Source organism: Apus apus, chromosome 1 (genome assembly GCF_020740795.1).
Source record: "Apus apus isolate bApuApu2 chromosome 1, bApuApu2.pri.cur, whole genome shotgun sequence".
Taxonomy (NCBI): Eukaryota; Metazoa; Chordata; class Aves; order Apodiformes; family Apodidae; genus Apus; species Apus apus.
In genome coordinates, this window is record NC_067282.1 from 148,380,025 (window position 1) to 148,404,567 (window position 24,543).

General features: G+C 39.1%; 1 protein-coding gene across 10 annotated transcripts in view; it reads left to right on the forward strand.

Annotated features, from left to right (window-relative positions):
• TXNRD1 (thioredoxin reductase 1) overlaps positions 1–24,543 on the forward strand; it is a 52,923-nt gene that overhangs the window by 25,801 nt on the left and 2,579 nt on the right. For 8 of the 10 annotated variants that reach the window (XM_051614308.1, XM_051614326.1, XM_051614316.1 and 5 more), the window contains 12 exons: positions 175–297; positions 3,640–3,712; positions 3,827–3,946; positions 4,359–4,501; positions 4,626–4,741; positions 6,511–6,736; positions 9,397–9,489; positions 11,150–11,226; positions 12,932–13,088; positions 17,294–17,401; positions 19,416–19,511; positions 22,119–22,253. In XM_051614308.1, coding sequence (XP_051470268.1) covers positions 211–297; positions 3,640–3,712; positions 3,827–3,946; positions 4,359–4,501; positions 4,626–4,741; positions 6,511–6,736; positions 9,397–9,489; positions 11,150–11,226; positions 12,932–13,088; positions 17,294–17,401; positions 19,416–19,511; positions 22,119–22,253 — 1,431 coding nt within the window. In that variant the 5' untranslated portion in view covers positions 175–210. Of the gene's footprint in view, positions 1–174; positions 298–3,639; positions 3,713–3,826; positions 3,947–4,358; positions 4,502–4,625; positions 4,742–6,510; positions 6,737–9,396; positions 9,490–11,149; positions 11,227–12,931; positions 13,089–17,293; positions 17,402–19,415; positions 19,512–19,869; positions 20,451–22,118; positions 22,254–24,543 lie in introns of those variants that run through there. The other 2 variants (XM_051614258.1, XM_051614268.1) reach the window with 2 other exon arrangements.

Consider the following 24,543-nt stretch of genomic DNA (forward strand, 5'->3'; position numbering starts at 1 on the left):
CTGAGCTATTCAAGGATGGATTAAGAAAATGAAATTTTAAAATCTAATTAAAAGCAGAGCTCATAAAATTCCAGTGCAGTGATGTCCACTTACCACAATATTTGCTGCTGAAAATACTGATTTTTTTTGCCTCTGTTTCGATGTTCCCTAATCCTTTTTGTTTTCTCTGTTCAGGTGCATAAGGGAGACAAGCCTCAGAAACTAACAGAAATGAACGGAGGAACATCGGTGCCGCATTCGTACGACTATGATCTCATTGTCATTGGTGGGGGCTCAGGTGGCCTGGCAGCTGCCAAGGTATGAAAGAGAAAACACAAATTCATGCTTTCCTTGTAAGTCAGTGGGTGACATCCTCAGCATCTTGGAGCTGTGTGTCTTTAACACTGCAGGGACATAACATTTCTGCCTAGTCATTGGGTGTTCTTTTGAGGTTAGCCCCAGTTATACAAGATTCTTTTCCTTATGTTCTGAAGAAGAAAAATGGAAAAATGTCATGGTATACTTCTTAGTAGAAGGAAACCTGGTCCTCACTAATGTGAGATGATGCTGTTGGGAAACAGCACGTAGGTATCTCAACAGTATTTATTATTTTATTTATTCAACAGTAGTTGAATTGAAATTCAACTAGTAATTGAAAAAGTTCTTAAAGCTATTAAAAATTAACATCAGGAGGTTTCTAGTTTTATCTGAATACAGTATCTGTTCAAAAGTAGTTTTGTATGTTGTTTTAATTCTTTACAGTAGGGGAGATTTTGTGATTCGTGAGCTTACGTAGTTGCATGAATGGAGATTTTGCCTATACTCAAGCAGAGTTAGCATCCCATCCTTCATTTCTAGGGTCTAGTACTTCCTGCCTGTGGCCAAATAATTTATGATTTTGGTTAGATTATTGCTTTTAGAAGCTTATCTGGAATTAACTAAAAGAATCCACGGTGATGCAAAATATATCAGCTCTTAGAGTTGTCATTATCCCAAATATTTGAAACTTGCTGAAATTTAATTTAAATCTGTAATTCTCTTTCCCATCAGTAGTTAGGCATATTTTGCCTCTTCTCACTGTGCTAGAATTAACTATGTAGAAGTGAATTCAGCATTTCATTGCTCAAGACCTGGAGCTGGATTATTCCTCCAAGTAAGAGACATTTCTTCTGTTCTTGAGAAGTGGTCATTGTGTCCTTCTTGAGAAGGAGGTCATTGTGGAGTGAAAGAAAATGAGGAGAAAATATTTCAGCATAGCATTGGGTTAACACTAAACCTTGGTCCCTTAGAAGAACTTCTGTTACAATGGAAGAGTGCAGTGCTGAGTGGTGGGTTGTAATGTGCTGTGTGTCCATAATGTATTTTGGTAGTTTACTGCTTTCCCGTTGATAAGGGCACTATTATCATAGGATGGAAGATAAAATAAGACCCACAATGAGAAGCTGACATTGTTTTTCAGAGAATGAGGATGTTTTAGGACAGAAGAGAGTAACAAGAATAAAAGGGAGCTTGCAGTAATGCAAAACTAGCTTGCAGTAATAAACAGCTATCCATTGAAATTTCCATAAGGAGACTGCTCTGCTTTCTTGTATACACAAGCTAGGTTATGAAGCTATAGCAGTATCATTCTTCAGCTGTGGGACAGCAAAGGTTTGTAGCTAAGAAGTTAAATTGCCTTATTCCTTCAACTCAGTGTATAAAGTATATTGCTTCTTAGCATTCTCAAATGGTTGTCAAGTAGGGCAGAAGATGGTAGATCAATAAAGTCAGCATCACTAACAGCAAAATGTGTGTATTTCAAATCGGTTTCATGAAGTTGAAGTGAAACTGTTTTACATGAATAAACTTCTGACTTGACTTAAATTATTCATTTTTTTTTAGTTAATTAACATACAGTGCTTTAAAAAGCAAAGCAAAGGGAAAAAAAACAACAATTACACAGCTATTAAACCAAGTTCCAGGTACCTACATTCAGATTTGCAGCATTTTAACTAGGTTAATGAAATCAGTGCTTTTCACACTGCAGCTTTGTGTGCACATCTTCCCTTTCCTTTCTATGTTCTGCTCAGAGTTTGTTATTTTGGAGTCATATCTCCACAGCAAGTGAAAACACTGCCAAGCTGACTCTGCAACCCAACCACAGCCCCAGAACAGAGTGCCAGGCTGGTGCTTAACCATAAGCAACCTTGTTTTGTTCCTGTAGCCCTGTGCTGAACCCAGTGTGGTTTAAAAGCCTACAAGGCAGGTTATGTCGCTATGGGTGTACTGCTCTGCAGAAGTGTGGTCATATCTGTTTGTGATCTCTACCGAGGTAGCAACACAATGCTGCACTGTATTATGTGAGCAGGTAGCTGAGTGGAAGCTGGGGAATCTGTGTATGCTAGTTAGCTAACACTAGTACAGCTCTTTTGAGCTTTATAGAAGAGTTGTTATTATAAAGGAGTGTTAGCAACTCATCTCAGTCCCTAAGTACCTTTCTGAGGAACTTTCTCAGAGGTGCTTCTGATGGATAGCAATTTAGCTTCTTGGCCAACTTTGATCTTTTAATCATGAGCAGAAATCCAGTACAGTAATATTTTCCAAAGGTGTCTACAGCCTGTGTTGTTTGAAATACGACTTACATTTTACATCAATTAAGATACATTTAAAATTGAAATGCTGCTTGTCAACTATTTGGATTAACAAGTATTACTGGTAACATAATGCTGAATGCAGTCCAGCTGCTCCCAAGGCCTTGGGGTAGTGTCCTGTGCCTATAGCTGTTATTGCTTACATGTCTGCTCATCATGTGATGCAGCACAGTTGTGGTTACTCCATGTATCAAAGTGATTTTGCTGCATTTTATGGGGGAATCTGACATTGTTGTCTCTCAGCTGTGTAGTGCTTACTCGTGTGTTTTTTTCTGCTACCAGTTATCGCTGTTGATTTTTGCCTTTTTCTTAAGAAACACAAAGGGAATTATGGAATCAGTATAGAAATTCTAGTTCTCAGTATCATTTACACACATTGCTTGTAGATTTGCTAGTGAAACTTCTCAGGGGAAATATAATGAAATAGACCACTTTTCCAGTCTGGATGGCATCTGCTTATCCTGACAATAAAGTCAACTTGCTGCAGATTGAGTAACTTGAAGAGCAGCAGCTGATTCTGACAACTACAAGTTGTCCTCAAAATTTCCTTCTACTACAAGGGAAAAGACTGAATAAACACAGTTGTAATACTTGGCCATGTGATTACTTATGTCATTGTGTGATGTGGTTTTTAGACAAAAGTTTGAGTAACCATCTTTGAAGGGAAGACTGGATTAATGAAGAATTTGTTAAATATGTTACTAGTAAATAGCATGTTGAGAAATAGTGGGAACAAACAGACACAATGAAGAAGAGAGGAGATTTGACTCCCAGAGTCTGCTGTGTATCAACTGGTACCATTCTGTTGTGTAGCAGGATGGTTGCCCATTTTCTTCCTTTCATCATTTTTTCCCTTCTGAGTGCACAGATTAATTCAGAAGATTAATGACTACCTTGCTTTTCCCTTGCAAATAATTAATTATTACGTATTTAAAAGTCACAAAGCTTTTCAGCGATGTGTGATGTTAGCATCTACTCCACATTTAACCTCTAATATTTAGATATGTGTCTTATTTAATTTGTTTTGCAGGAGGCTGCCAAATATGAAAAGAAAGTGATGGTGCTGGACTTCGTCACGCCTACGCCTCTGGGAAACTCATGGGGTAAATTTCTCCTCATTGAAAACCCTGAGTAAACCTCCTTTACAATGAGACTCTGATTATTCTTTGAGATCAGTCACACTGAAGCAAAACCCACATTTTTTTCCTTTCTCTCAGGTCTTGGAGGAACATGTGTAAATGTGGGCTGTATACCTAAAAAACTCATGCACCAGGCAGCTTTACTGGGACAAGCCTTGCAAGATTCACGCAACTTTGGATGGCAGTTTGCAGAAGAAGGTAAAGAAGGAGAATATTTTTCACAGTTTTCTCATTTGTGCTGAAAATCCAGAGGTTCTTTTCACAGTCAGCTGCTTGTTACACTTAAGCTGGCTTTGACAATGTGAGTCAACTTCAGAGAGATTACACATAAATTTAAGTGCTGTTCAAGTCTAAAGCCATGGGGTTTATTGCCTTGCAGCATTCGATCTGTTAGCTTCTGATTGTGTTAGTATTTTATAAGGTAGCTATGTGAATAAAAGCAGAAAGGTACTACTCCATTTCTGAAGGTAACACAACACCTAAGGGATCGCCACAGAATGTTCTTGTGTTAACTGGATCACAGAAAATCTGTCTGAGAATAGAAAGTTGGCTATGGAAAAAGAAGAACTTGGAGACTGAAAGATGAACCTTTCTCTTTTGTTTTTAACAGTCAAGCACAACTGGATGACTATGACAGAATCTGTTCAGAATTACATTAGTTCACTGAACTGGGGTTATCGGGTTGCACTGAGAGACAAGAAAGTCACATACGAGAATGCATATGGAGAATTTGTTGGGCCACACACAGTTAAGGTAATCCCTAGCCCTGCTTGCTGGATCTTCTCTTGTACTTTCTGAATAGAAATGCTTTTCAAGTAGGATAATTTTTTCCGTTGATAGAACTGTGAAATACTCTGAACTAATACTTTGTCCACAGGCAACAAATAAAAGAGGAGTTGAGAAGCTGTACACAGCTGAGAGATTTCTCATTGCCACTGGTGAACGACCACGCTACCTTGGTATACCTGGAGACAAGGAATACTGCATTAGCAGGTAAAAACAGGGAGAAAGACTGAGTCATTAACCCTGTGTATATGCTTCACCTGTAAGAGAAAGTGGTGAAGCATGAGTAGGATTGCCTGGCTAATGGTTTTCATTCCTATGTAACTTTTTGTTAGGGAAGGTAAGCAAAGAAAAATGGATGTAGGCACAGTTTAAGGTGGCAAAAATGTTGGTGTCTTGTAGACACCACGTGACTGTGGCTGGCTGGCTAGGGTGTTTCTGTTTTTGACTGATAACAGCAGTAACTGAGAATACCAGAAATCACGTGCATGTCCGTCAGAAAATTAACTTACCAGCTCTGCCTCAGTTACCCGTACACCCACCTCCTCTCTTTTCCATGTGGTCTTTCAGTCCACAATACTGAAGATTTATGGTAATGAAGAGCACAGTCTGTTTGGAGTAAACATACCTGCTCAAATGTCAAGGAAAGCAGGAGATGTAAAGCAGTTGTGAAGCTGACAGGAATCTGTCTGTCTTTATACACTGGACAGTCTTAAAACTCAACACAATTTTTTTTCCTCCTACTCAGTGAAGTTAATTCAGCTTTTCAGAAAACCCATTTCAAATGTCTGATTAATTGATAAAACCAAGCAATTCTAGCCAATTTTGACAAAAAACCCTGATATACAGATGAAATGTGTTTTCACATATGAGAAACTTTTAAGCTGCTTAATGTAGAAACAGAGGTTGGAATTACAGGCTTGCAAACCTATAGCAATGGAATAAATAACCAGCATAATCCCCATGAAACCAAAACACCATGTTGTGTATTTTCCTTTAATAAGAAGTAGTGAAATTAAAGGTAACAGATAATTTAGCCTGTAAAGTGATGCTTTAAAATAACTTTAAGGTGGACGAGTCAGGAATGCCAGAGTTAAAGACTATTATGTTGAGGCTGTCTGTGTAATCTTCAGTGGGTTCCCTGGAGGACAGGAACTATGATGTAGCCTTTAATTTCACAATAATATTTTATTCCACCACAGCATTTGCAGAGAGGATATACGTTTAGCCTTTGCAATTGTTGGCTGAGAAAGAGGCACTTATTTTAGAGTTAAATCTCTGGAGGATTCCACTGCCAAACTCTGCCAAAGTTTCTGCTGAGCAAGTGTAATGCCTCCAGGAGTCTGTGCTTCCTTGAGAAGCTCTGATTTTACAGTCTAGGTACAAAGTGTGGTAGAACTGGTGTAGCTTCAAAAAGCATTTGAAATAAATGGAAAGCAGGCAAATAAATGTGTTTTTCATAATTTTGTACTTTTATCTTTGCCAGTTACTGTGGTTTGCATTAATTTGTTTTATTGCCTGTGCGTACCAGCCACAGTGTACAATGCTTTAGCAAAAGGATAAGTCTTCAAAGAAGTGAAGATGGTATTTTTATCTTGAAGCTGAACTTCTTCGTCTTCCTTTTAGCCCTCAGGAGCTAAAGTTAGCACCAAAATACCTGAAGATTCAGAGAAAAAAAATACCCTATCTTATTTTAACAATTTTTCATAAGTTTCTGTTAAAAAACCCTCAAAATTGTTGTGGTGATTCAGTTTTCATGCTTTTATTTTTCTGTGTACTCCTAACTAGAAGTTTTTAATCTGTCATGTACTGATCTTGTATTCCAGCTGAATTTCCAAAAAATGCAGTTGTTCAGTTTTTTTAGTGAGCAGGAAAAGGAATAAGGTGTTACTCTTACAGAAGAAGTTAGATAAATATACAGAGTAATACATTCTTCTGGTTGTCTCTAACTTTCTTTTATTTATTTATTTTTTTACCAGTGATGATCTTTTCTCTCTGCCTTACTGTCCAGGGAAAACCCTGGTGGTTGGAGCTTCCTATGTTGCCTTGGAATGTGCAGGATTTCTTGCAGGTCTTGGATTAGATGTCACTGTAATGGTGAGATCCATCCTCTTAAGAGGATTTGACCAGGATATGGCAAACAAAATTGGTGGATATATGGAAGAACATGGAATCAACTTTATTAGGGAGTTTGTGCCAATCAAGGTAGGCTCAAAGTAATCTTTGACTACAATTGTTTGAGATACACCTATTGTAATGTTTTCAGATGTGAATTATTTTAGTGAATACAAAAGTTGAATTTGCAATACAGGTTCTGCTGTGATATAGTATGGGTTAATTTTTGCTTTAAACCAAGTGAGTCCATGAATCTTATGTAACTGGAAGGTACAATTTAGTCTTAATGCTAAAATCTTGTGAGGTTCCGGAGTTCATTGTTTTTATCCAAAATAGGTGGGTTAGTGTATGTTGTATTAAAAATGTTGTTACTCCTGCCCATCCTGGCCTTGCAAATATTTAATATACTTAAATTCACCAGTTTTTCTGAAATCTCTGAAAGTTTTGGCAGGCTCATAATTAAACAGATTAGATCCTGTAAGATTAAGGCCATCGCATCACCAGTAGCCACAATTTTCATTGCCAGTTCTCAAATTGTTATCCAGCAAATACTGCTTATGCACCTAGGCTGGGTGGACTATTCAGAGAAGTAAATGGGCTTTGTAAGTATCCATCTAATATCCTTTACCAGGCAGAGTCCTTAACTGCTTGCTCAATTTCCTTTGAATTCAGTGGGAGTACTGGGGTAGCTAGTTATGTACATGTATAGGCAAATTCAGGTTAAAAAGAATTGCTGTATCAAGGACTTCAGAGGGTAGTAACTAATTTACTTAATTTTTTTTCTTCACAATAGTTAGTGCTTTATTATGAAATAGGAGATAACATATTAAGCAGTCTCCAACTTGGCATTAAGCCAGCATGTTACTGAGCTTAACACTTGGGGATTAAAGCATTAAATTGTGCAAAGACTGTTCATTTTCACCCTTAGCAATATCAAGAGTAGCTTAAAAAAATGCTCTTGCCAGTTGCCACACTGTGTCTCTGATCCTCTGCCTCTCTTACAGAGTGTAGGAGATGTGCTATGAGAAGTCAAAGTGGGATATTTCAAGGAACTTTGTGTTTTATGCTGGTTTGCAGTGTGGAAATCCAATGATGTATGAAAAGGAGTGATTAGCTTTTGTTTCAGACATAACTTTTTGTAGGCTCTTCTGGGGACTTTGAAAGGACGAAATTGATCTTAAAAGAAACAGATCATTTCAACTAAGCTGTGCGTGGTCTCCTCCACGTGCAATCCTTGCAAATAGGAACCCATCACTCTGCTCCCAAAATGTCTACTCACTTTTGTGTATTTTACCCTGCCCCTTCACTACATAGCTTTGATTTCAATGATAATAAAATATTTCATAGAATCAAAGTTGTTTTGGTTGGAAAAGACTTTTAAGATCATCAAGTCTAACCATTAACCTTGCACACTGCCACTGTCTCTGTTTTCATTTGAGCATATCCTTAAAGTTAAATTGCTGAATATATTTTTAGAAGGTCTTCTCATCTCTTTCAAACATTGGTTGTGAAGTTATGAATGTTGTGCTTATTAAAACCTTTCCTTGGAAAGTTTGAAGACAGAAGATTAATTATTACAAATAATGCTGCTTTTGAATAGTAGAGGTTTAAGACAGTGATCCTTTGAAATTGGTAGGATGGCAAGGAAGGTTTATGGTTTTTATAAATTAAAAAAGGGGAAGAAATTTTGCTTTTTCTGTTTTCAAATACTGAATGGGAAGTAGGAACTAGGGCAGCTGTTGAAAAGTACTTTCTCTTCTGTAGAAGGAACACTAAAAGTTTCACAGAATGAAGTTAGGTGTTGCACATGTATGTGTCTCTTGTATGTACACCCAGCCTTGGGAAGAAGCTGAGTGCCATGCTGCTCTGGGAAGTTAGAGGGAAGGACAGTAACTGAGGACAGCCAATCCTTTCCTCACAGTCCAGTGAATATTAGTGAGGACAAAAGAGAATCCACTTAGGTAGCTTCAAAGTCCATTCACTTGTTTAGTTGATTTATTTATCAGAGCAAAAAGGGTGTTGGGAAATTAAGGCAGTGTTATTCCTCTTTCTGCTTTATTTTTCTAGTATATGGAAGGAAGGGGTGTGGAAGAGGGAGTATTTGAAGGTTTGCATTGGTTTAGATAAAATTTATGTTTTATTACTCTGAACAAAAAGCACAGTTGCTAAAAGATAAATCTTTACTTTTTTGTGTTCTTAAGCTGCTGGTGTTTTTTCAGCCATTTAGAGCCAGCTGCTGCCCTCTCCTGCAAAGCCATGGCAGCTTCGTATGTTGTCTAATCTCATTCAAACAGGTCAAAAGCCTGTAAGTGCTAAGGGCTGGACTGTAACTGTGGCTTCCCATGGGTGGAAGGCACAATGGTCCTCAAAGTGCAGTTGAAGAATATGTCTGATGCTGTTTCCATGTTATGAAGAGTTCCCTTTCTCCTCCCCTCCTTCGTCCCTAGTTGATCCTAGCAGCTCACATGGTGACCTAGAACAAGAATTTAGCTATCAATAAACTTTAGTGACCAGAAACAAGCTCTTATTGTTCATAAGAATAAGTGCATGGATATATCCCAAAATGCTTAAACATGCAAGAACTAATTACAGTTCTAGAGAAAGGTAAAAATATCTTTAGAATTAATATTTGAATTTTAGGTCATGGTTAAACATGTATTTTCAGTGGTAAGATATGTGATGGGACAAAGATGCATTTGCATAACTTTATTTGAAACTAAACCTTGTTCTTTTTTTCTTTAATGTTGTAGGTTCAGCAGATTGAGGAAGGGACTCCTGGAAGATTGAAAGTTACAGCCAAGTCCACAAAGGGGAATGAAATAATTGAAGGGGAATACAACACTGTAAGTGCTGTTTAGATACATAAAGAACGTGAAATAGCCTTCCATTTAATGTTAAGATTTTGTGAAGTGTTTTTATCCATAGTTTAGATTTTTGGAAATTATTTTTAATCATTACAATGTGCTAATTACACACAATCAACAGGTAACTAATGTGACAGAAGTCCCAGAATGCATGATCATGACTCCCATGTGCCTTACCAGATCAGCTGCATACTTTTGAAACCTGTTTTTTAGCTTAGGGGTGTAGATGAACTTGGTCATGTGCAGTCAGTTGCAGGATTTCTCCTCAGTAGGATATTTGTCATAAGCTATAAGTGATGATGTATAATAACTTTCATAGTAACTAAAACATGTTCTGGAGTTAGCACAAATCAATGGTCTGAGCAAGAGCTAAACAAAGAAATGTAATGTCTTGTCAAGACCTGTTGTTGGCACAACACCTTCACAAAAACAACTGATGCCCTGTAACAAATCAGTCAGGGAACTTCATTACACACTTGAAACAGTAAAATTGCAGTGTGCAGGTATGCCATTATAGGTTTGATTGACTGTTTCCATCACTCCTCACCCCACTCATTTTCTTAAGCCTTGATGCTGAAAGGAGAAAAAAAACAACAGACGTTGTGAATTAGGTATTTGGAGCTACACAGAGTGGGTAGAGACAAGCATTTGTCAGCCTGGGATTTTAGACTGCAAATACTGTGTGCCAGTGACCTCGTTCATCTGTGTAGTGCATCAGTCATCCCATAAAAAGGACATGCCTCAAAACATCTGAGTGCTAGTGTTATGAGAAAGTTTAACAATAGCAGTGCCATTGCACAGTGTTGCAATACTATTTTTCCTGGTCCATCGTAGTGAAAGCTTTTTTTAGCCAGCAAACTGATGCAGTCTTTTCATTAAGGAAACTTCTGTTTTCTTCTTGTTACTACATCTTTCACTGCAGTGCTCTTACTCCTCATCGTAGCTGTGAGCTGTTATGATGCATTTTAAGACCTTCAGCTCTGAAGATCTGGCATGCTTGGTCATCCAAAAGACTTGAAGCAGATCTCTTACTCCTTCAGCACAGTTCTTAGTTGTCATAGTAGCTTTGTGTGGCTACCTGGGCAGTTGTCCAAGACTGCAAAGGGAATAGCACTTTTCTTTGTGATAGTATGGAACTTACTTTGCTTGTTAGGGTAGCCAAGTTAAGAGGATAAGTAAGAATCTGGCCTGGTCTGTCCATCATTCTGAATAAATGTTCAAACAAGTCATGTTCAACAAATAATATTTTTAGCAGTGACTTGTCTGAGAGCCTATATAAGTAAATTATATTTTCTGATTAAAACAGGTTATTTTATGGTCTTTCTATTTGCCTAAGCACCTGACTTTCCTTCCTGAAGAACCCTTTCCCGGCGCTAATTGAATTGTTGAGACTACTCTGTGGATAATTTTCTAGGGAAGGCTGCTTCTTATCATTAAAACCTGGTATTGTTAGGTCATGGTGATGGTGTGGCTTGTCTTCAATTCTGTCAATGTACAATGGGTAACAAACCTATTAATCTAAATGTGACCAAGCCTTAGCTACTAATCCTTGGTATATAATTAAAATAATAGAGAGCCATATGCAGATGCACTTTTGAGGTTTAAATAAATGAGTAATATGTTCATTGCTGTTTTGCAGGTGTTGCTAGCAATTGGAAGAGATGCATGCACAAGAAAAATCGGCCTGGACAAAGTTGGAGTGAAGATCAATGAAAAGTAAGAGCAGATGTCTGTACACCACTGGCTAGTGAGCTTGTGTCATTCACTACTGCAATGGTGATGGTGCATGGATATTCAAATGCTTTGAGGAAGAATCTGTTTCCCTTTTGCATACACTTGGATAGTAGACAGTGTAGCAGGTAGCTGCATTTTTTTCCATAGTATTACCATGTTTACTTCTTTGATACTGAAATGTCAGTTCCTAAATGCTGGGAGTCAGAAATGTCCATTCCATTCTGTCTAGGTTCACAGGTTAGTCTCAGCTTCTTCCAGTGAGTGGACTTTCTAGCATCTATCCGTTGTTCCTTGTGCTCTTATTCCTATCTCCTATTTTTTTCTCTCTACCACCTCTTGGAGCAGAGATCTGTTTGTTCATACAGACTTTTAGTGTGGTGGGTTTTGTTTAAATTTTTAATCAAAATGCTACTTCGTTTTGAAATGCACGGTCGAAGTAGCATTCCTTAAACTCACAGTTGGAGTTGATGTGTTTTAGATTTTGGAGGAGAGCATTGCTTGCCTTAGAGCAGCTCTTGGGAGCAGTCTGGATCCTCTAGAGGTTTTCATGTTTAATGTAGTGAGGTCATTGCAGCAGTAACATTATGGATATTGGTAGCTAAAACATATTCTAAGCATGTGGAGCCTAGAAGATGTTCCCTTTGAAGAAAAGCCATAGAACCATGAAATTGACTTGGTAGTCAATGGAAAAACAGTACAGAGGGCAGCTGATACCTACCTTACCTGCCTTTCTTACCTGCCTTTCTTACCTGCCTACCTATCTATCTCTATGTATGAACACAGTGAATGATGTTACTTAAGGGCACTGTTGTGGCATTCTAAATAAGTGAAAATTTTGGTCCACTCAAAATTGTCAGACTCATGTTGTCTTGTAGAATAATACACATCCGTCTGTTATCAGGACACCTATTACTAGCTTAATAGAATGAGCTGTAACATTATTTGCATTTATTATCATAAACTCTACGTTTGATAATGTGCAAAATGGATGAAGTAATTTTTTTAAATATGGGGATCTCCACTGATTCCTCAAGTAACTGTGTGACTGTTTCTGTGCCTGTCTGATTAACTTTCCCTGTTACATATGTTTCCTGCAGTAATTACTGCACTATCTCATTTATTAATGAAGTGAAAAATATTAATAATTAAAAACTTGCATTAGCTCGGTATGCTTATAGCTAAAAAGCTTGGTGGCTGTCCATTAAGTAGAGTGTTTAACAGCTTGACTTGTGTCTGTGCAGAAGCCTGAAGGGTCAGTATATAGAAGCTACTTCTGCCACTGGACTGGAATGTCAGTAGTGGAGAAATTCTTTCGTCCTACAGCTTGAGTGGGAGATGATGTCTTACTGTCATTCCTCGAGGTTGCCAGTACACAGGTCAGCTGGTGGTAGAGCACGTTTGAGGGAAGGATTCATGCCTCAGCAAAGAATTTACTCAGGAGATGGATTGCAACTTCAGGGACTACCTCCTTACCCAGTGCATAAATTCCTGTAGTTTTAGTGAAATGTGCACTACTTTACATTCTTTCCCAAGGCTGTGAGATTATGAATATGACTTATTTCCCTCATAGTTCAAATATGTGCCTTGCTCTCAAAGTCAAAGGGCCTAAATTGTGCAAGGTTATTTACACCTCCAGTCTTCACAGCAGAACACTTAGATCTTTTTTTCTTATTAATTCAAATTGCAGAACAGGAAAAATTCCTGTCAACGATGAGGAGCAAACAAACGTGCCGTATATCTTTGCTGTTGGAGATATATTGCAGGACAAGCTGGAGCTCACACCAGTGGCAATCCAGGCAGGAAGATTGTTAGTTCAAAGGCTGTACGCAGGGGCAACCAGAAAGGTAAGTAACAGTTGCTACACAACACTGTCACTGCTCTACTTCTAAGTGCAGAGTGCAAGTCTGCTTGATAGAAAACTCAGTAGGCTTTTAAGGATTTGCTTTGGTGATCACTTTAATTTTCCCTTTGCAGAGATATTACTGCAGATATGGTCTGGTAATTGTGTAGGATGAATTTAATTCCTTATAGATGAAACAGTAGTCTCTTACTTCCTATTAGGAAGTTTTATATTTCTCTCAAAGTATATTGATAATAAAATTAACTGAGATAATTGTTTTTAATTCTACCACCTTCCCTAAAAGTCAGCAATCACTTCCGTCCCATTAAATGCTTTAGTTCTAATTCAGAGGCAGTTAACTGAACCTACCTACCTTCCCTAAATAAGAGTGTATGAAGGGTTTGTGATGTTCTTAATTTTCAACATTATTTCCGCCATTTTTTTCACTTCCCATCCATATGTTTTCAATTTAATACCTAATTCTGCTCCTAATTGAAGGTAGACACAAAGGAAGATCGAATGTACCAATAAGTCAGCATGTACTTACATCTGAGATGTTGAGTTCATCAATGCAGTGTTTACATTTCATACTATTGCAACTGTAGGTTTCAGTCAAGTTATGCTAGTCCAAATAGGAGTAACATGGGTACTCATTTACACATTCTCTTTACACCCAGGGGAAGGGAGAGTGCTTTTAGAGAACTGTTACCCAAGTACCACTGATGTGGGTGCTTCTCTCGTGCTCATAACCATAGGGCATAAGCACAAAGGTTTTTCTCTTTCAGAGCCTGCTGTATTCATATCAAGTTCAGCTGTCGGTCAGATTTAGAGCTTGATTGAGCTGTTTATTTTAGGTTGGCAGGTATAGCAGTAACAGACCCTAAATCAGTGTGCATAATGTCATTACATCAGCCAGGGAAAGTTGACGAAAACCGTGGCAGGAGCCAGAATTTTTTTCTTCCTGCAATATTATGGATATGTCTTCATTTACATTTTATGCCAGATGACTGTCTCTCTAGGTATGAAAATCCTCAGGCTGCCAAAGAAAGCATCATCTCTTTCAGTGAATCCAAGAAATTAATAACTTCTTAGGTGGGATCCTGGCTTAACATTGCTGTTGTAACAAATCCAGAAAGAGTGATTTTATAAAAAACATAACAAAGTGTTATGGATAGGTGGGGAAAGAATGGTAAGCTGCATCTTAGTTAATCCCCAGTCACAAAGGAAATTAGTTAAGAGTTGAAATCCACAGGAATTAAAATTACTGTAAATAAAACAAAGCTGACCAGACTTGGTCTGCTATGGCAGAATGACGAATTTGGTGGACATGGGGAAAACACTGGTTGTTGTTTACTTTGACTCCAGTAAAGGCTTTTGACACCGTCTCCCATAACATTCTCATAGGCAAACCAATGAAGTATGGGCTAGGTAAGTGGAAGGTGAGGTGGACTGAAAACTGACTGAACTGCCAGGCTCAAAAGGCTGTGACCAACATTGCAAAGACCAGCTGGAGGCTGGTCACTAGTGGTGTGTCACAGGGTTGGATACTTCGTCCAGTACTGTTTAACATCTTCATTAATGGTCTGGAGATAGAGTGCATCCTCAGCAAGTTTGCAGGTGATACAGTACTGGGGAGAAGTACAATACTGGCTGGACCTTAACAGGCAGGCTGGAGAGGTGGGCCAGTGCCAACCTCATGAAGTTCAACAAGGCCAAATGCAAGGTCCTGCACCTGGGTGGGCACAACCCCAGGCACAAATACAGGCTGGGGGAAGAATGGCTGGAGAGCAGTCCTGAGGAGGAGGACTTGGGAGTGGTAGTTGATGAGAAGCTCGACATGAGCCGCCAGTGTGCGCTGGAGCCCAGAGAGCCAGTTGTGTCCTGGGCTGCATCAAAAGAAGTGTGCCCAGTAGGGCCAGGAGGTGATTCTGCCCCTCTGCTCTGTGAAGCCACACCTGGAGAACTGTGTACAGTTCTGGGGCCCTCAGCACAGGAAAGATATGGACCTGTTGGAGAGGGTCCAGAGAAGGGCCGCCAAGATTATCAAAGGGCTGAAGCACCTCTGCTACAAAGATAGACTGGGGGAGTTGGCTCCAGCGATTCAGCCTAGGGAAGAGAAGGCTCTGGCGAGACCTTATAGTGACCTTCCAGCACCTGAAGGGGCTACAGGAAAGCTGGGGAGGAGCTTTTCAGCAGAGAGGGCAGTGATAGGACAAGGAGTAATAGTTTTAAACTGAAAGAGGGTAGATTTACGTTAGACATTAGGAAGAAATTCTTCACCATGAGGATAGTAAGGTACTGGAATAGGTTGCCTAGGGAGTTTGTGGATGCCCCCCCCCCGAGATGTTTAAAGCCGTATTGGATGCTTTGTGAAGCCTGGTCTAGTGTGAGGTGTCCCTCCTCATGGCAGGGAGTTTGGAACCTGATGATCTTTTAGGTCCCTTCCAACTTTAATCATTCTATGATTCTATGGTGTCTGATGCACCCAGTCATTGTGCTGTCACTCAGAGTGACCTCATTAGGCCAGGCAAATGGGCTGACGAGAATCTAATGGAGTTGAGGAAGGAGATGTGCAAAGTCCTGTGCATGGGAAGGTGTAAACCCATGCACCACCACAGGCTGGGGACCCAGCAGCTGGAAAGTAGCTGCGCAGAGACAGCCTTAGGGTGTCTGGAGGACAAGTTGACTGTGAGTCAGCAATGTACCTTTGTGTCAAAGAAGGTCAGTGACATAAAACCATAGAATCATCAAGATTGGAAAAGATCTTCAAGATCATCAACTCTCACCATCTGCCCTACAACCCCTAACCACTAAACCATCTCCTGAAACACCCCACCTACCCATTTTTTTAACACCTCCAGGGACAGGGCATCTTCCACCTCCCTGGGCAGCCTGTTCCAATGCCTCACCACTCTTTCTGTGAAGAAATTTTTCCTAATATTCCCCCCTGAACCTTCCTTGGTGCAATCCCATTTCCTTTTGTCCTATCACTAGTCACTAGGGAGAAGAGGCCAACACCTGCCTCAGTACAACCTCCTCTCATGTAGCTGTAGAGAGTTGTAGAGAGTCTCCCCTCAGCCTCCTTTTCTCCAGGCTGAACAGCCCCAGCTCTCTCAGCCTCTCCTCATATGGCCAGTTCTCAGGACCCCTAATCAGCCTCGTTGCCCTTCTCTGCACACTCTCCAGCACCTGGACTGCATCCTGCATCAGATGCACCCTGGCAGACCATTGCCGGCAGGTTTAGGGAAGTGACCTTTTCCTCTCCACTTGGCACTTGTGAGACAGGTTTGGATTTTGTGTCCAGTTTTGGGCTCCCAAGTACAAGGAGAATAAGGCAAGTCCATCAGAGGACTATGGTTATGACTAGGGGACTGGAGCATCTGGTATTTGAGGAGAGGCTGAGACAGCTGGCAGTTTTTATACCCTGCAGAAGAAATGGCTTAGGAGGCTCATATCAATGTGTATTTATACCTGATGGTAGAGACTAAAGAAGATGGAGCCAGACCCTTTTCAGTGGTGTGGATTTCAGACTGAAACACAGGAAAATTCCATTTAAACATAAGAAGAAATTTCTTTATAGTGAGGGTGGTCAGGCCTAGAGGTTGCCGAGACACAACTTCCAGGACACTGTAAAGCTCCATTGAAGTCAGGGGACAGTGATTATCTCTCATGGTACGTGATTAGACCCACAGTATTAGCTCTATTTCCAGCTGTCCCCCCAAATGACTCTAGTTCATGTCTTTGATTCTTTGGCACCACCATCTAGGCCACTGTTGATAAAAAAGATGATGGGTTTTGATGGTAGGGTTCTTCAGCAGCATTCCCAGATAAAAATAACATGTTTTGCATAGGCTCTTGAACAGTCTACTTTTTATCTGTTTTAAAAATTTACCACACCTTTGATGTGGTTTGTCTTTAAAACAGGACACTGAAGCTCCTCTTTCTTTTTATCTATGCATGTTAATGTCAGTGTGGCTTTAAATTCTTTCTATTCTTGCTCTAGTTAATGCCTCTGAGAGGGACACCACCAAACCTATGGTTTAATTTAAAACAACTTTTGTAATTTAAAAGGAAAAGGTAACTTTTAGAAATCTAAATAATCCAACTTTTCTTCCTGTCTGAATTTCAGACTGCTGAATTTTTACCTGTTGTGCTGATTTTATTACTAATGTTGGGTGGGTTTTTAAATTTCTTTTGAATGCCACACAGTGTGACTATGTGAATGTTCCAACCACTGTATTCACTCCTTTGGAGTATGGAGCCTGTGGATATTCAGAAGAGGCTGCGGTGGAGAAGTTTGGAGAGGAAAACATTGAGGTAAATGCCTTAGTTTCATCTGGATTTTAAGTTCCCAATTTGTAATTTAAAATAATGGTCAGAGTGACTAAACCAGCATTCTGTGTTCTGATGTAAGGGCAGCAGGTGACTAGGTACATTTTTGCCACCCTTGGCAATTCCTAGACATGGTATAAAAGTACTCCCCAATTCCTGTAGCTCTAGTTGCAGATACATTCTATTTTTGGCAACAGAGTTTGAATTAATGTGGAATATTTTGTTAAAAGAAAAAAGAAAAGGTTTCTTTGTGTCTGCAAATACTTCAGGATAGATCAGTGCTGGTTATGTGTTGAAGGCAACACATTGGTTTTCATGTCAAAGTGGAGCTTTTTGCAGCTACAGGGCAGTAAATTCCTTGCCATGGAGATTTTCACTTCACAAAGCCAAATTCTGTTATGCTCATTTTTCCCATTTTTCCTCACGCAAATGATCCCTTTTCATTTACTGGGATTGCTGGTCAAGAGTAGAATTAGACTTCTGTAAGCACTTAGTGCCTAAGGCTTGTTCTTAAAAAATACTGTATAGTCCACATTAGAGAAATCATGAAGGGAGGGAGTCCTGAACTTCTGTATTCCATGAAGATCACCTGAGGAGCATTGTTAAGTAATATAGCATATATATATATATATATATAAATATATATATATATAAAATTAATAAGCAGATTAAGTGGTGGCTCATAAAGTTGCGAACTTATCTTCCTCTTAGCTTTGTCAGATTTTTTTCATGTGGACTGTAGAGAAAATAAGTAAATATGACTTAAAATGGCAGTGTGTCAAGTACTGTTAACCTGACTAGTGGGCAGGGGTTTAAATACTCTTCTACCCACAAAGCTTCTATATACACAGTCAAATTTTTGTTACGGAGTCAAATTCTTGCTGTTCCATGTGTAACACTGAACCTTTCTTTGTGGAAAATGCACTTTCCATCTTCAAGCTGTTTTTGAAAGTATGCATCCAGAAGCAATTGTATCATGGCTAAGTAGTAACTATTCTGACCTCTCTGTCATGTCACCATATTGACTTTTACAAGCTTCAGTAGGATTATTGAGTTGCATCCATCATTCAGACCTGTTTATTTCAGTTGCAGAGAGCGATGCCTATAAATGCCTTGTAGCCCCATTAATATAAAAACATTGAGCTGTCTCGTAGTTTGCAAAGAGATGTATTTTTACTGGAGTAGTGATCAATTAAAAGCTTACTTCAAATAATAATCAGTTTGAGGTTAGCTTGAAGTGGGAGTTGTTGAGAGTTGTGGGTGGAACTGTTCCTCAAAACACCATCATTTTCTGAAATACATGCTATATGGGTGGGTGAACAGCCTTGTCTGCAGTTAGTAATCTGTCCCATGGTGTTGGCTGGGGCAAACAGAAGAATGTGGTCTTGTTTTCTGGGGGTTTTTTGGGTTTTTTTTATGTACTTCGCGTTCTGCAATGATGCATAATCTGAGAAAGCATGCAAAAAGCATGCCCTCATCTCTCCTAAAACCAGGCTCTGAGGCTGTTTCTTCCCTTTAACTGCTCTGAGAAATATTTTTGCCTTCATACTGGATGGACCCAGAGACAATATGGCCTTCCATGAGGGAAGCTTGTATTTGTCTAGTTTAATGACAGCATGGTGAGCTGCATCCTGGAAGTGTACTACACTTAACGGCTTCTTTTTTTAAGTGTTTGATTACACTGGTGCTTGTTTTGTAGAGGCTTCAATCTTTGGCAATCATCAAGGGGAAAGAGTCTCACCCTGATTTCACATATTCCAAATTCTACGTGTGTGGCTGATTCCTACTGAAGAGTTATTAGTTCATCCTTGTGGTGCATCACAGTTGTTGGAAGTTTTTACATGTGTGATTTCCAAAAGCAATTGTAGCCAATAGAAAAACTCTGCTTTTGGAGGTAGACAAAGTAGATTTGAGATTATCTGGGAATGTTTGGAAGATTGTGCTCTCTGCTGTGGAATTACATAACTTATTTTTATATATACTTGTGTTGTATTTCCAGGTGTACCATAGTCATTTCTGGCCACTGGAATGGACTGTGCCATCCAGAGACAACAACAAATGCTATGCAAAGATAATTTGCAATATTCCAGATAAAGTAAGTGCATCTTTCCTTCTAGGGAAAACAGCAGCCATATGTTCATTGTAGAGAGTGTTGATACCACAGCTGTAAATAGGTTATTTTTAACAAATACAAAATTAATTTAAATTTTCCACCTTTTGAAATTCAATAAATACTAATAGTGATGCAGTACTTTTGTTTATACAAAAATGGCCCTCAGTAAAATAGAAAATCCTGTCATTGGCATCGATACATGGTACTTCCTCATATATGGGAAGAATGAAGTAGAGATTTTTAAGATTGTTTATGAACTGTAAAAAATGAACAAAGCAATGTATGTAAAAATTACTAGAAGTTGTGTGTTTATCTTAATCTCTCCTCCCAAAACTGGAAGGTTCTTTCACAGAATCACAGAATCTTAGGGTTGGAAGGGACCTCGAAAGATCATCCAGTCCAACCTCCCTCCCAGGCAGGATCACCCAGAGCACATCGCACAGGAACGTGACCAGGCGGGTTTTGAATGTCTCCAGAGAAGGAGACTCCACAACCTCTCTGGGCAGCCTGTTCCAGTGCTCTGTCACTCTCACAGGAAAGAAGTTTTTTCTGATACTTACATGGAACCTCCTGTGCTCCAGTTTGCACCCGTTGCCCCTTGTCCTATCACTGGATGTCACTGAAAGAAGCCTGGCTCCATCCTCCTGACACTCGCCCTTAACATATTTGTATACGTTGATGAGGTCTCCCCTCAGTCTCCTCCAAGCTAGAGAGACCCAGCTCCCTCAGCCTTTCCTCATAAGGGAGATGTTCCACTTTTCTGGGAGATTCCATTTCTGAAATTGAGGTCAGTTGGAAACCACCACACCTTGTGATCTCTGCAAATCCACATGTGTCTGTAAAACTCTTGAGCTCATTCTAACAGGATTAATGTGTCTTGCCTGCACAGATCTCATTTAGGGTGATAATTCCAGGATTATCCTTGGACTAGGTTAAAACTTCTGGCTATAGAAGTGTAAGGTACCTGCTGAAGCACAAGCAGAATGACTGATCAGTCAAAAGAATTTATATGTCTGCCTCTGAATGATCATAATATTTTAAATAAAAAATTAGTTGACTTTAATAATATGAATTATTCTGAAAATTCATAGGCTGCAAAGATGTATTCCTGTTAAGACAGTAGCATGGATTTATCAGTCCTAAAAAAGATTTAGATCTGCTTTGTGTATTTTATTTTATCATCAGACAGAGATTTATCGTACTGCAGTCTTTCTAAGCATCACGTCATGGTTTTGTAAAGTTTGAAAACCTGACTGGTTTTGCCTATCTCCTCTTTCTGGAGGAGTTTGCACAAGTGTGGAAACTATTTTGGAAGCCATGGTTATGTTCCTAAAGCAAAGTTACTTAAGATATTCAAAGGCTTAATGGTGATTTAAAGTACTTCTTTAATTTGTTTCCATTTCTTGTCCTGAAAATTGGGAATGTATTTAAACATCTAGAGGTAGAGCTGAAAGCTAGCCTGGATGAAAAATGTATTTAGAAACTATCTGAAACTGTAGTTACCCTCTTATTTTTATATATGTACATATATTTAAAGGAAAATAAGGATAATTCCATTTTATTATTACCCAATTATAGCTTTTCTTATTTAAATAAACCCAGTGGTAAATCTCTGTCCTCAGGCTTCCTGAAGAAAAAAATAACCTTTCGGAGTACTGAGTATCCACATTTTCTTACAAGTGATATTTTAGCAGGAGGAGCAGATAACTTTTGCTACCCAACTGCGCTACATCTATGCTCAGCAAAATCTGAATAATGCTCTGAAAGCCACTGAGGGCAATGGCAGTTGGCATTTGCTGATGGAGACTTGCTTTTCTTAAAGACAAGCAGGTCAAGTCAGTACTTTTGTTGAGTGTTTGCTGAGGATATGTGTGCAGTTCGACATATTTTGCAATTGAACAGTAATACAGATGTGAGAAGTGTGAAGTAATAGAATCTTCCTTGTAACTGGGTCTTTCAGTTTGTTATGCCGGTCTCTAGGTATGTTCTCTCCCAATGACAGCGAGCACTGCAACAAGAATTGTCACAAGTTTAGTTAAAGTGCAGCTCTTGCTACATCTGTTTAGCTTGTGACCCTTTCCTGTAAGCAACTATGAAACTGAAATATCTTTAATAGATGTGCATCATGTGCCAGACCAGCATAGACCCTGAAGTGACAAACCTTTGTGCAAGGTGCTGATCTTTATTTAGGCAAGCAGTCTATTGGAATGAGTGGAATAGCTTGCCTGAATAAAATTTAATTGCATGTTTGCAGTTTGGACATACACTATAATCAGACAGAGATAATGGTGTGTGTTAAGTTTGTGTGCTGATGATGTGAACAGAGGGCTCCTGCACAAAACCTTGTGAGGAAGCTGATTCTTGAGTTCCTGGTTGAACCTTTCCCATTTGGAGAGAGAACAAAATTATACCTACTGTCTCCCATGTGTTGGTGCTAGTGATAGTTCACATTTGTGTGATTATGCTAATTTGTGGTATATTCTGTGAACTGATGATATTACATACTATGAGTAAGAAAACGTTACATGTTATCTGAAGAGAACTGAATCCATGACTGGGCTTTTGCATTTGATTGTCTTTGGTAATTAGGAGAGAGTCATTGGTTTCCATGTCCTTGGTCCAAATGCTGGAGAAGTCACTCAAGGGTTTGCAGCTGCTATTAAATGTGGGATGACAAAAGAACAGCTGGACAGCACCATAGGAATTCATCCTGTCTGTGCAGAGGTTTGTATATGAAGCCACCTCATATCTCAGCTTTTGTAGCATTCTGGGGTAAATAAAGTGTTAGAGATCTGAATAGCAGAGCTCTATTAAAGAGGCCAGAATTTGAGCAAAGTAGGGGGGGAAGGACAGGAAATTATCTGGTTTTAACACTGATAAATCTAATAATTTGGTTTAATTTTGGTTTTATTTTTTTTAATGTGTTCATTTGTGAAAGGTTTCTGATGTTCTCTAACCCAGTGCTCCCTCTACTGGGAAGTACAGAATTTTCCTTCCACTCAAAGATCCATTCATGAAGGCTTCAAATACCTATTTCTGCTAAAGTGGTTATCAAAGTTAATTTTTTTTACATATGTGTACTCCAAATAGGCTTATAAACTGGTGCAATGGAAGGGGACCAGCTACATAACAATTATTTCTATTAAATTCTAGTCTTTTAAAGATCTATACTCTCTAGGACTTCACTTTTGAAGTGAAGTATGTGAGGCCACACAACCATTTATTTGTTGTGTTTGTCTTGCTGTTCCTCTTTAACTAAGAGCTTAATTTTCCCCAGTGTTTGGGGAACTGCTCCTCTCAGATATAAATCAGGGTTGCTTCACTGATTTTAGTAGTGTTTGGAGCTGAGGATTCCTGCAAAAACTGTGTGTCACCTTTGCAGGTCTTTGTGCAGAATCTGTATTCTTACCTGGGTGTGCTACCTACAAAGTTTAATAGAGAGCACCAGGATGGTTGTTTGCAGAAGTGAAGCCCATTTCTCTTGCTTTGTGTTTCCAAAGTGATACAGTATAAGTCATATGATATGAGGTCCATTAATGGAACGGACTGCTGGCAATCTGAATCATCTTCAAAGCATCCACAAATTCTGGGTTGTTTGGGTTTTTTTCCCCCTGCAGTGTCATCTAATGGTGTTCTCGGAAGCCCTTAAAGAGGGTGACAGGTCCTTATCTTACCAGGGGCAATGTGAAGGGAGAACTCCAAGTGAGGCATTCAAACCTGTGAACTTCAGCAGGATATTAGCATATATAGTGCAAAGAGGGGATGATAGTCATAATTTATTCAGGACATCTGAGCTGCTAAAATTGAAACTGAATAGAATAGTGATTAAACATAATTTAGGGAGTTAATTTCAGATAATCATATTTGTTTGAATGGGGGAGGAAGAAATTGGCTCAGGAGAAATGCACTATTAAAAAGCTCCAGGGAACAGCAATCATTTTTAGTGCCAGTCTTCAAAAGGTTTTTTTATGTCTGTTGCTTAATTTAATCTCTTCAGCATTAAACAAAAAGTACAAGATGGTACTCTTGGATTTAAAAAATGTGTAAAAATTGTTTGGAATTTGTGAGGACTGTGCATTGCTGGATGAGTAGAATGGATAGTGTCACCATTGGGTTTTATCTTACCTTCATGTAAAAACTAAGGAAAATTAGGTCTGGTCTGAACAGAAAAGGGACAGTGTTGTAGGGTCAAATGCTGACATCCTCACTGGTGTTAGTGCTAATTCACTGCTTGAAGAGTATCCTATGAAACATGGTATTACTCATCTTGAAGACATCTCTAAGACTGGGGGTCCTGTTTCTCACTGCTTACAAACCAGAGCCAGATTTCAGTTCTCTTTTATTTGAGCAGCAGTTTCTTCTGCAGAAAGCCTCAACTCTGTGTGGAATTTCTTGCAAAGCAAAATACAAGTAAGTGTAAGCACACACTGGTAGGACCACAGCCTACAGAGAATTACCTGTCAGCCCAGTCTGTACTGCTCTGCTTGAAATACAGGCATGTACAGTCGAGCATTGGTAATGAAGAGAAAGTGTCTTCTGAAAGCTGGAATGATTCTTCAACTTAGCTAATGATTGCTTTCCAGTCATTTGATCTAAGGTTTTGTCTTCACTCAAATAATGAAAAAATTCTGTTAAAAACCCCCGTGATTCCCATAATTATCAAATTACTCCCAGCTGGCTTACTGGAGTTAGGGAACTGTATATTACCTGCAGCTCTTGGAACTGGCTGGTACACCCAGAACTTGCAATCAGGCTGAGAAGAAAAAAAAAAAAAAGATAAATTTTGCACTTTTTAATCTTTGTCTTTTAAAGTGAAATAAGAATAAATGTTGTTTGTTCAGTTCTGATCAATAGACTGTTAGAAGACCTGTCTCAAGCCATGCACTGTAGTTTAAATATATTGCTGTTCTTCTGCCATATATATTAGACATGCCTTTGTCTTCCTGGTTTGTGGGTAATGCTTTACATGCTTATAGAAATTGGAAGAGGTATATCCTCTGTTATTGGTGTTCTC